The sequence below is a fragment of the Helicoverpa zea genome, chromosome 26, assembly GCF_022581195.2.
Source record: "Helicoverpa zea isolate HzStark_Cry1AcR chromosome 26, ilHelZeax1.1, whole genome shotgun sequence".
In the NCBI taxonomy this organism is placed as follows: Eukaryota; Metazoa; Arthropoda; class Insecta; order Lepidoptera; family Noctuidae; genus Helicoverpa; species Helicoverpa zea.
Genome location: NC_061477.1, coordinates 5,621,216 through 5,632,942, shown reverse-complemented (window position 1 = coordinate 5,632,942; position 11,727 = coordinate 5,621,216). Strand labels below are relative to the sequence as shown.

General features: G+C 39.0%; 2 protein-coding genes across 2 annotated transcripts; both read left to right on the top strand.

Moving 5' to 3' along the window:
* Positions 1 to 2,208: 2,208 nt before the first annotated feature.
* LOC124642891 lies at positions 2,209 to 3,334 on the top strand. Its single transcript, XM_047181639.1, has 2 exons — positions 2,209 to 3,243; positions 3,323 to 3,334. Exons 1-2 carry the CDS (start codon positions 2,272 to 2,274, stop codon positions 3,332 to 3,334), a joined length of 984 nt encoding a protein of 327 aa, XP_047037595.1. The 5' UTR covers positions 2,209 to 2,271.
* Positions 3,245 to 6,574, top strand: LOC124643149 (uncharacterized protein K02A2.6-like). Its single transcript, XM_047182023.1, has one exon. It carries the CDS (start codon positions 3,445 to 3,447, stop codon positions 6,256 to 6,258), a length of 2,814 nt encoding a protein of 937 aa, XP_047037979.1. The 5' UTR covers positions 3,245 to 3,444; the 3' UTR covers positions 6,259 to 6,574.
* Positions 6,575 to 11,727: the final 5,153 nt, after the last annotated feature.

The window sequence follows — 11,727 nt, the reverse complement described above, 5'->3', positions numbered from 1 at the left end:
GGCTTATGAGAATGGAAATATCGATCAAGTTCAAGTTGTAGTAACTTAGCACATTGGTAGTTTCCTTATGTGGGTAGGTTTAGGCCAGTGTTTTCCAAAGTGGGCGATAACGCCCCCTTGTGGGCGCTGCAGGTCTCAAGGGGGGCTGTAAGAGACCCAGAAAGAAAATGGGGGCATTGCGTAGTAGAGGCCTGGGGGGTTATTTGTAATTTTATTTAGCTAGGAGGCCTCTTCGGCAACGACTGCATGAGCTCTCGACTCGCAACAACAACTTGTGAACATCAACTAATATGAATTAAAAGATTGCTCAAACTCGGTTCTATATTTCTCTCCGCGTAGTTCAAATATCTGTCCTATTTTATTGAATACAGAAAAAAATTAAATCATATCAATGTCAATCGGTCGCTCCGTTTCGTAATTAAAGTAGACACAAACAAATAAAAAGGCAACAGACACACTTTCGAAGAAGTTATAGTGGTAAATAGGTGGTTTAAATAGGTGAAAAACCGGCCAAGTGCGAGTCGGACTCGCACACGAAGGGTTCCGTACCAGAGTAAAAATGAGCAAAAAAATCATGTTTGTTGTATGGGAGCCCCCCAAAATATTTATTTTATTCTAGTTTTCAGTATTTTTTGTTATAGCCGCAACAGAAATACATCATTTATGAAAAATTCAATTCTCTAACTATCACGGTTCATGAGATACAGCCTGGTGACAGACGGACGGACGGAGGGACAGAGGAGCGAAAACAATAGGGTCCCGTTTTACCCTTTGGGTACGGAACCCTAAAATATGGGGGCGCTAAAAAAACATTTATTCTCAAAGTGGGCAGTAGACAAAATAAGTTTGGGAACCACTGGTTTAGGCAGTGACTTTACACGATAAAATAAAAAGGTATAGATACCAAGTTATGGTTTTGTATTAGCCACTAGCTTCTGCCAGCGGTTTCACCCGCATCCCGTGGGAACTACTTCCCGGTGTAAAAAGTAAAAGTAAAAGTAGCCTATAGCCTTCCTCGATAAATGGGCTATCTAACACTGAAAGAAATTTTCAAATCGGACCAGTAGTTCCTGTTCAAACAAACAAACAAACAAACAAACTCTTCAGCTTTATACTATTAGTATAGATAACTTGCTAAGTATATTTCTAGCTGAAAACTAATAATATGGAAGGTAGGTATATAAAATAGGTAGGTAGGAGGTAAGTTATACTCAATACAGTATAATTTACTCTATGTTTACATACTGTATGGTTATATTCAATGGTCGGTCGGTCACTATCATCACTACTCAGTCGACCGTAGCGTAAATTGAGGGTAGGTACCTAAAACCTATGAATTAATTAGTGCCCACTACCCGGGACCCGTATCGTGCTTAACACGGTACTTCTTACATTTGTGACTGTTCCTTGATAATTTTGAGTGAAAATTATAAGTTCGCATAAAATTGAAAATAATTAATCGAAGTTAATAACAAACTAGTACTATTTGAACAATGTGAAACGTGAGGTGATTGAAGATAATCTATACTTAAAGGCGTTTACACGTTGCGCTGCAGTTCCCATCAAATATAGGAAAGTACCTACAAGTTCAGTTTCAAAACCTGTTTACAAAAAATTAAAACCGACTTTAACTTACCAAACTAAACCATACTATACATTAACATAACCTAACTGAAACCTAGTTTGACAAATGCAACGCAAGAAAACCACACCAAAATCGGTTCAACCAAATTTGAGATAATCGCGCACAAGCATACATAGACACACTTATAGGTTAAACTGAGAACCTCCTTTTTTGAAGTCGGTTAAAAACACTGCCGTTGTGGCATAATCTTTTAAGCCCTAAGTTAGTTTTGAATACATGTGTTGACAAGACCAACGCAACATATAAAATGTTAAAACCAAAGACAAATGAGCCATTTGCGCGACAGATATTAAATTTTTATGAGACATGTTATACGCCATTTATTGTCGGTACTTAGTGTTACGCTATTAGGCTTTTATTATTGCTGTTTGCGCCACATGTGACAAATTGTGTTCAACAATGACGGATTCATTAAAGTTTAAAACTTGATTGTACCTATATTTGTTGATCAAAGTTGATTTAAACAACAAATACGTACAAGTACTTAGGTAGATACATATGTATGTAATATATTATAGTGATGTGGGTACACAAATAATAAATCAGTCTCGCTTAAACCGTCTTTCAATGTGCATCGATATTCCTCAGTGGCGACGAGTTATAATTAAAATCAGTAAAATATCAAGATGCCAATCGGGAAAATACACGTTTTCGATCTGGATGGCGGTGAAAACTGGCCAGCATATGTGCGTTTAGTGGAACAGTTTATTTTATTAAACGATATAAAAGATAATCTACGCGTGGCCACGTTGGTGACACATGTTGGTGCGCCGACTTACCGGTTAATGTGTGATTTGAGTGCTCCGGACAATCCGGAAAATAAAACATTTACCGCATTAGTGGAGCTTGTGAAAAATCATCTAGAACCCAAAAGGTCGGAAATAGCAGAACGACACGTGTTTCGTCAGCGGCGGCAGGGTGAAGGCGAATCGATCAATGTGTTTTTACAAAAATTGAAACACTTGGCTACCTACTGCAATTTTGGGGATCAGTTAGAAGTGAACCTTCGAGATCAATTCGTGTCTGGTCTTCGTAGCGAAGAGATACGATCTCGTTTATTTGCGGAGACCACGCTCGACTACAAGAAGGCGGTGGGGCTGGCGCTAGCGCTGGAGGCGGCCGAGCAGCATGCGGCTAAGGCCGTGGCGCCGGCCGCGCTGTGGGCAGCAGCCGGACCGGCGGGACTCCAGGCGGACGCGGGCGAGCGGGTGCACCGGGTGAGCGTGGCCAAGCAGGCCAGCGCCGCCGGTCGAGACGACGGGCCGCCGCGACGCGACGGATGCTGGCGCTGTGGCCGGGAAGGCCATGCACCGCACAGGTGTCGGTACAAGTCGTATGTGTGTGAAAAGTGTAAAATAAAGGGTCACTTGAAGTCAGTTTGTGATAAAAAAAATGTGAATGTGTGCCGGTCGGGTTTAAAATATCAAAACTTTATTGAAACAGATTCATCGGAGTCTGGAAGTGAGGAGTTTCAAGGATTGTATGTTATTGAAGGTGAGACAGTCCAAAATGTAAAAGACGGCCCATATTATTGTGAATTAATTGTTGAAAATCAAAAAGTGTTGTTTGAAATCGACACAGGTAGCAAAATATCGGCAGTATCGAAAATATTTTACGATCAACATCTTTCTAACATACCTATAGAAAAAGATAACACTAAGTTAAAGTCGTACACAGGTGACGCAATAGTACCATTAGGCCGGGTCTCAGTGCGAGTCAGCTGTGCGGGAGCAGCGCATGCTATATTGACATTGTTTATTATTGAGAACGGCGGGCCTCCGCTTATCGGACGCACCTGGATGCGCGAACTTAAATTAAAATCATTAAACCTATTTAACCTCAAAGAAGATGTAGATCCTGTTGTTTTGGAATTGAAACAAGAATTTCCAGAAGTATTTTCTGACAAAATAGGTACATATAAACATAAGTTGACATTGTACTTGACTGACAGCACTCCGATATTTTGCAAGTCACGTGCCCTCCCGCTTGCGCTGCGCGTACCAGTGGAAAATGAACTTAAACGCTTACAAGACGAAGGTATAATTTACAGAGTGGACAGATCCGATTATGGAACACCTATTGTGCCAATTATTAAGCCGGACGGTTCTATTCGTTTATGTGGTGATTATAAAGTGACTGTAAATAAATTATTAAAAGATGTTCATTTTCCACTGCCGAAAATTGAAGAAATGTTTGCAACGCTAAGTGGCGGGGAGCAATATAGTAAATTAGACTTAAAGAATGCTTTCATGCAACTAGAATTATCCGAGAGCTCACAACCGCTAACAGCGATTACTACACATGTAGGGACATTTGTATATCGCAGGGCTCCTTTTGGACTAAAATGCTTACCCGAAAACTTTCAAAAAATTGTTACCGAAACATTAAGTGGACTTGAATTCGTGGTAGCTTTTATTGACGATATTTGTGTGAGTGGCAGGAACAAATCTCATCATTTGGAAAATTTAAAGAAAGTACTGTCTAGATTAAGAGATGCCGGATTAACAATAAAGTTTTCTAAATGTGAATTTTTAAAAGATGAGGTTTGTTATTTAGGATACCGAATCAACAAACACGGTCTTTATACAGATACATCAAAAGTAAAAGCTATATCTAAAATGCCCATCCCCGAAAATGTGTCTCAGTTAAGAGCTTTATTGGGGTTTATCAATTATTATGCTCGTTTTATTCCCAACCTCAGTACAATTCTGCATCCACTTCACTCTCTTTTAAAAAAGGGAGTGACATGGGTGTGGTCGGAGAGCTGTAACGCCGCATTTGAGGAAATCAAGGTAAGATTGACGAGCGACCCAGTGTTGGCGCATTACTCGCCAGCGCTCCCGCTGGTGTTGGCGGTGGACAGCAGCGCGTACGGCCTGGGCGCCGTGCTGGCGCAGCTATACCCCGACGGCAGCGAGCGCCTTGTGTGCTGTGCCTCGCGCACGCTCAATGACGCTGAGCGGCGGTACAGCCAGGTGGACAAGGAGGCGCTGGCCATTGTGTATGGAGTCACGAGACACCATCAGTATCTTTTTGGTAGGCATTTTACTCTTAAGAGTGATCACAAAGCTCTTAGTTATATATTCGGACCTAAGAAGGGTATTCCACAAACAGCAGCCAGCCGCTTGCAGAGATACGCGGTACGGCTCGCAGCTTACGATTTTAACATTGTATTCGTCAGCTCTGAAAAGAATAGCAATGCTGATGGGTTATCACGATTACCTTTAGCAAAAACGAAGGCAGAGGATCAAGACGACGCGGCATATTTACATTTTGTTGAGGACAATTTCCCTCTTAGTCACAAAGATGTAGCACAAGCGACAAAGGAAGACAAAATTTTATGTAAAGTGTACGGTTATATAATGAGTGGAGGATGGCCTCTTATAGGTGATTCTGAAGATGAGAAAGCATATTTTCATCGACGTGAAAATCTACACATAGATCACGGGTGCATAGTTTGGGGATACAGGATTGTGGTGCCTGAGCGGCTGCGTGCGCAGATACTGGAGGAGGTGCACGCGGGGCACGTGGGCGTCGTGCGCATGAAGAGCATCGCGCGCAACTACGTGTGGTGGCCGCGCCTCGACAGCGACATCGAGGCGCGCGCCGCCGCTTGCGCCGCGTGCCGGGCGCAGTTGGACGCGCCACCGAGACACACTCCTGTACCGTATGTATGGCCATCAGAACCTTGGACGAGACTTCATGTAGATTTCCTACAGTACCAAGGTAAATATTACTTTTTAATACTGGACTCGCACTCTAAGTGGATCGAAGTATTTCTGATGGGGACCGGTACATCGGCCAAGTTAGTAACAAACAAACTAAGAGAATGCTTCTCTCGATTTGGACTGCCAAAGTGTTTGGTGAGTGATGGGGGACCACCATTTCGATCGGAGGAATTTGAGTTATTTTTAACCCGTAACGGGATTAAACACATTCTCATAGCTCCGTATCATCCATCGAGCAACGGCGCTGCCGAGAACGCCGTGAAGACAGTCAAGAAAGTTATAAAAAAAGCTGCTTCTGAAGGTCAGAATATCGAGCGAGCAATAAACAATTTTCTTTTAATATATAGAAATAGTACACATTCAAGCACACAGCGTGAACCATCTGTGGCACTGCTAGGACGGAGGTTGCGCATGCGCTTGGACTTGCTGCGTGCTAGTACTGCAGATACGGTCGAGGCGGCGCAGGCCAAGCAAGTAGAACATGCACGAGGTATGTATAGAGAGGTACAACCTGGTGAACGAGTGTTGTTTCGAGATTACTCGCGAAACAATCCCAAGTGGATGGAAGGACAAATCGCTGAGCGCACCGGAGCTGTGACATATAGGGTAAAATCGGACCAGGGGGAATATAGAAAACATATAGATCAAATCGTGCCATTACGTAAACACACACGTTCCTCAAATCCTATGATCACAGATATCGATACTGAAACAGTGAATACTGACAATGACACTTGGGAATCTGCACCTAATTCACCGGTGACGTTATCACCCAAGACCTCAGAGGAGCCGCCCGTCATACATGAGTCCATTTCTGGGGATTGGGTTAACAATAAACCTAGAAATAGGAATCACAAAAATATTATCGATAATCATGTGCAGTGAGACCGTGTTTGTAGTTATTAAGATACCTATATTGTTTAAGAATAAGAATTATAGTAATGTTACTATAGTTTTGTAATTTTAATAAGTAAATATATATTCTAGTGATGTGATACCCTGTCAACTAAGATTACATAGTTACCAGTTGAGTAGAATGTAAGTGTAGGATTCTTCTTATTGTTGTAGTAAGTAGTATTGGTAGCAACTGGCATTGTTAACTGTTATACTTAATTACTTTTTGTCATATTTCTCGTGAGGGAGGAAATGTAATATATTATAGTGATGTGGGTACACAAATAATAAATCAGTCTCGCTTAAACCGTCTTTCAATGTGCATCGATATTCCTCAATGTATATCCATATATCTTTTAAGATATTATTTATAGGACTGCAAGCTTTCCCGTGGAACTACATATTCCACATTCTGATAAAAATAAGTAGTAAGTACTAAACCTCCAGGTTTTAACTACCTCTGTGTGAAACATCAATTTGAATGTCATCGCATAACACAACCAAGAGGTTACTTTCTCATTCAAGCACAGAAATACGGATTATGATACGCATGTTCAAAGTTAACTTTAATAAAAATACCGGTAATTTCCTTTCCAAACCACCAACTGATAAGTTACAAGATTTAGTTCATAAAAAATCCTTTACATTGTCTCAACCGTTCAAAATTCAATTGAACAACTCGCAACACCGAATTGGATACCTTTTAATATCTAAAATCTTATTTAAAGCCTTTTAAGTGGCCCTTTGTGTTATATAGGTGGTGGTGTACCAAATAGGAGAACAAAATGACTAGCGGAGGTGCCATAACGGAAAATCACCTAAGAAAATAACGCGCCAAAATGCAGGTGCCCGATTCTCCTAATTTTACTTAAGCGACATACGATTCACGTTCGACTGAGATCCAATCCCGACTCAATTACGATTGAAGCGTATGTGGCATTCCGCTATTTTTTCTTGGAAATAAACGTTTTTATCCTTTTCTGTCATTCAATAATGAATCATTTTGCCTACAAATTATTTATGATTGCAATATGATTGTAGAGCAAACTACCATATAGACCAAAAGCACCAAAATAGCAGACCAATCGCAAACCATTCGAATGTAGTTGGAATACGATTGGTCTTATATTAGTAGTAGAATGCCCGATATGGTTAAAACCTGCTATTGCGATCAAAGTCAAAGTCAAAGTCAAGTCGGGCCCCAGGTATTCGAGGAACGAGGAACGTTACTGTTTTCGCCCTTATACGCCTTTGGACCCGACCATATTTTGTAATACCAAAAATCGTTGACAGATGTCTCAAAGAACCCGAACGCTTCGTTATTTCACTTGTAACTCTTTTTTTAAGTCATTCTCACCGTACGTTTTTGACCTAGAAAGTGTCCGACCTACCTGCATTATGGCATCTCCGTTCTTTCCTCACTCCGTGTAAATAGCCATGTAATTCTATGCTTCGTAGAAAGGTCCCTTTTTGTTTCAAAGGTTCACTGTACCCTCTAACTAATGTTATTAGGGCCTGATAGAATGTCCTTTTAATGGAGTATTGTTACGTAGATTTTACTTTACTGACAACTGAAATGAAATTAATGTATTCCCGATAGGTTGTTAGGTAAATGGAAAGATTCGGGGAAATTATTTTCAGTATAATGTTGGGAATTTTGTGTTGTCAACTTGATACTTTAGTTTTTCGAGTAGTTCAAATGATTTCCTAGAAATAATGTCCTATTAAATTGATTCAAAAAGCGGAGGAGGGTAAAGGTTACCCTATTTTGCAAAATTGAGAGTTCAAAATGAGAATTTCAAAATTAAGGAAGGTATGAAAATAAGGCAAGCGAAGTCTAGATACTGGAATTTCCCAGCTCTATCCAATTACAAATTACATCCACTCAGGTATGTAGGTTAGATGAGACTGGACACCTGGACTTTAATATTGGAAAAGGACGGTCACGTAAGCTGCCTAGGTATAGACAAACCGTCTGTTGACTAGACAATAAAGTTTAAAGCTAAAATCTTATCCTAGAGTTTAACATATAATAATTATAATTAGAGTAAATAGGTGTGCCAAAGTATAAGTGTAAATCAGTCAATGGTTGTCACTATATTAGGGGGGTTGTCATTATATTAGGGGGGCCTAATATCTTGAGTTGCCACCTTCTGCTATCAGTTGCTACTAATAGCTACCCTTGTTTTTTTGAAAATAGTCTTCTGAAAAAATATTCTTCATTTAGTCATTCTTATGCACACAAGAACAAAAATTAACCCATGACCTCAAACATACCCACCATTTTCAAATGTCGAACACGTATTTGCAGTGTTCCTAATATGAAAATATCGTGACGACGTTGTAACGTCTTACAAACGTTACTACGTGACTTAAAAAACCGAACGATTGCAATCGATTAGGGAACCGATTATAGGAATCGAGTGAGTGTTCTCGATAGTCGTATTAAGTTCCGTGGAGGATCCGAAACGTGTTGGGATTGTTAAGTTACGAGGAAAATTTTGTATGAACTGATATCATTTTTTTCTGGTGATTTTTTGAGGAAATCTGAGGTTTGGTGTAGGCACTTACTGTCAGTGGGAACACTTAGTTATTAGGCACTGAACATTCTGAAAATAGGTACTAAAAAAATCAAAACGTTCAAGATGCAGTTTTCGTTATTTATATTTTTTCTTAAAACGAACTCTTCTTAAAACTGCTCTGTATATTACACACATATCCTTCTTTTTTAATATATTTCACATAACTACAACAACACTCACATTATTTTCAAAACACCAATCATTGCCCCAACATTTCTTATCATTATTTTGACAACACCAATGATTGCTCCCAACATTTAATAGAAAAATCTGACGAAACTCGTTCAACGTGAAACATAAAAATGTTATTAAAAACGACGAAACTTAATATCTAGAGATGAAAACTAAAGGTTTTATGAGCACAAACATTAAAGTGTATGTCCAAGTTATATGTCTCGAGTGAACGTGGCGGTTTAATTAAAACTCTATCGATGTTGTACCACAACTCTAGTATCGACATCGAGCTTCGAAACGTTTTAGTTACTTTCTTTTATATTGTTTTACTGGTTAGCTTTTAAAGGCTCTTAACGATATAAGTTATTTATAACATTAACATATACATATGTAAATACTAGCTTCCGCCAGCGGCTTCGCCCGCGTGGTGTGGTGATAAAAAGTAGCCTATGTGTCAATCCAGGGTATCACCTATCTACATACCAAATTTCAATCAAATCGGTCCAGCCGTTTTTGCGTGATTGAATAACAAACATACATCCATACATTCTCACAAACTTTCACATTTATAATATAAGTAGGATAGAACTTTAAAGTTATTAACAGTTTTACTGTTACAGCCTTTTTATCGTCCCAATGCTGGGCACAGGCCTCCTCTCACACACGCTTCACGCTTGCTCAATACTCAATGCTCATATTATATCCAATAATAATCTAAAAATCTGCCCGTCAAAAACAAATTCAATTTACTACAATGGCAATCTCATGTGTTTTCAGCAATGAGTTTCCACTACATTAAGTCCGACTTGACTTTTTAAAACGAGTTTAGACGAGAAGTATGAGTCTTATCATTCCAGTCAATTTGGTTAGGATTACACTTGCAAAAGGTGAATCCTTGATTTATGAAGGGCAAATATTCAATTTAAAGTTTACTTACTTTCTTTGTTGCTAGCGAAGCTCGTATATTATATGCACTTGAGTGTAAGAACCTATTATTTTTTACAAAGACAGGTAGGTATGCTCTCCATCTATTTATAAACTAAAGTAAAGATTTTTTTCGAACTGCTGGTCGGATTAAAACAATCTTTCGTTATCAGATAGTCCATTTAATAAGGAGGAAGCCGGCTGAAACTTTTGGCAGAAACTAATTAAATATAAAATTAAAATAAGAACGCGACATTCTATTTTATTACTGTAGGGCTGAGACCGCGTACCATAAAAGCTCATTTTATTTTATTTTTAACGACGTCAAAAATCATCAAATGACCCCTCCCGCTGGGAGTGTCAGACTTACTGACTAAAAACCGTCGTGTTCCGTCGTAGGCCTTTTATGTATACAGCTGTATTACATAAGTTCTCAGAACTTTTAATCTGCTTTCAATCTAATCCTTTCCAAAATTCACCTGTAAACACTCAAAAGCACTTTGTACCTCAAAACTGAAGTCAAAACATTGAGCTTAATACATAAAGCAGCCTAATAATGCCACATCCTATAATTCCTACTTCAGTAACTAAAGTTTCCCTGCGGACCAAGCCGGGATACAAACTTAGCTAGCAGTTATATTATCTACCAGGTAAAGCGTTATTCCCGTCTATGAGCACTCAGTTACCTGGACAAATAAACTAAAACTATTGCTAAGAGTGTGTTTTGATAAAATAAAGGAGGTTCCGTATTGGACCGAAAAATTTTCTTGACAGTCTTTTTTGATTAAGAAAATAAACTTTGATCCTGTCTAGTTTCTGTGGTTTAGTGGTCCTTTTTTCAATTAAGTATTAATGTAGTCTTTTTAAAACTTATACTTAATCAACGTACTTTACATATGTATACTTTCTAAGTCTGTCTAAGGAATACGTCATCGAGGAAACCTGGACTTGGTAGTCTAAAGCCGCCAATTTGTCATGAACCAGCATTTTTTTCTAGTCTTTATGAGAAGAGGTGACTATTATTATTTCAGAATGCAGATCGTTGGTTGTTGAGACGACGACATCTGTTTACAGACGCTTCGGTTAACGGAACTAAGGAACTCTAAAAACGGTGCAATAATGACGTGCTTATTTCCTACAAGATAAATCGTTTCAGTAATGTCTTCATAGAGAAATAAAGTAGAAGCACTACAGGGCTTATAAACGGTGTCTGTGTTCAACTTTGTACAAAATTGCTTTCAGTCCAGACTTGAGATGTTCTACGCGGAAATAAAGCATTCTTACAGCGAAGGCAGGAAGTTTTCGACTAGCAAATTATGTTTTCTTTTATTGAAGTTTGGTGCAATAGGAATTTCAGGTGCATTATTCATAACTACCTGTACTTTACACTGCTGGCTGAAGCCAGCAACTACACGGATAAACCATAGGTATATAGCCCATGGCCTTCCTCGATATAAATGAGCTATCTAACATTTTCATAGAAGCTTTCAAATCAGTACAGTGAGAATACTTCGCGAGTTCAAACGACAAACAAACATTCAGCTTTATAATAATCTTAGTATAGATTTGCATCAGCTACTTAGGTCTTACTTATCTTGTGCTGTGCTCAAAAAACAGCACATTTTATTATACTCACAATGAAATAACCAATTTCATAATTATTCCGCCAACCATCACAATTCTTAAACGTTCGTGGTAGCAAACAATGCTATCAAACTTTATTTATTTATTTATTTAATTATTTATTTATACTTTATGTACAAAATAGGTACATTGGCGG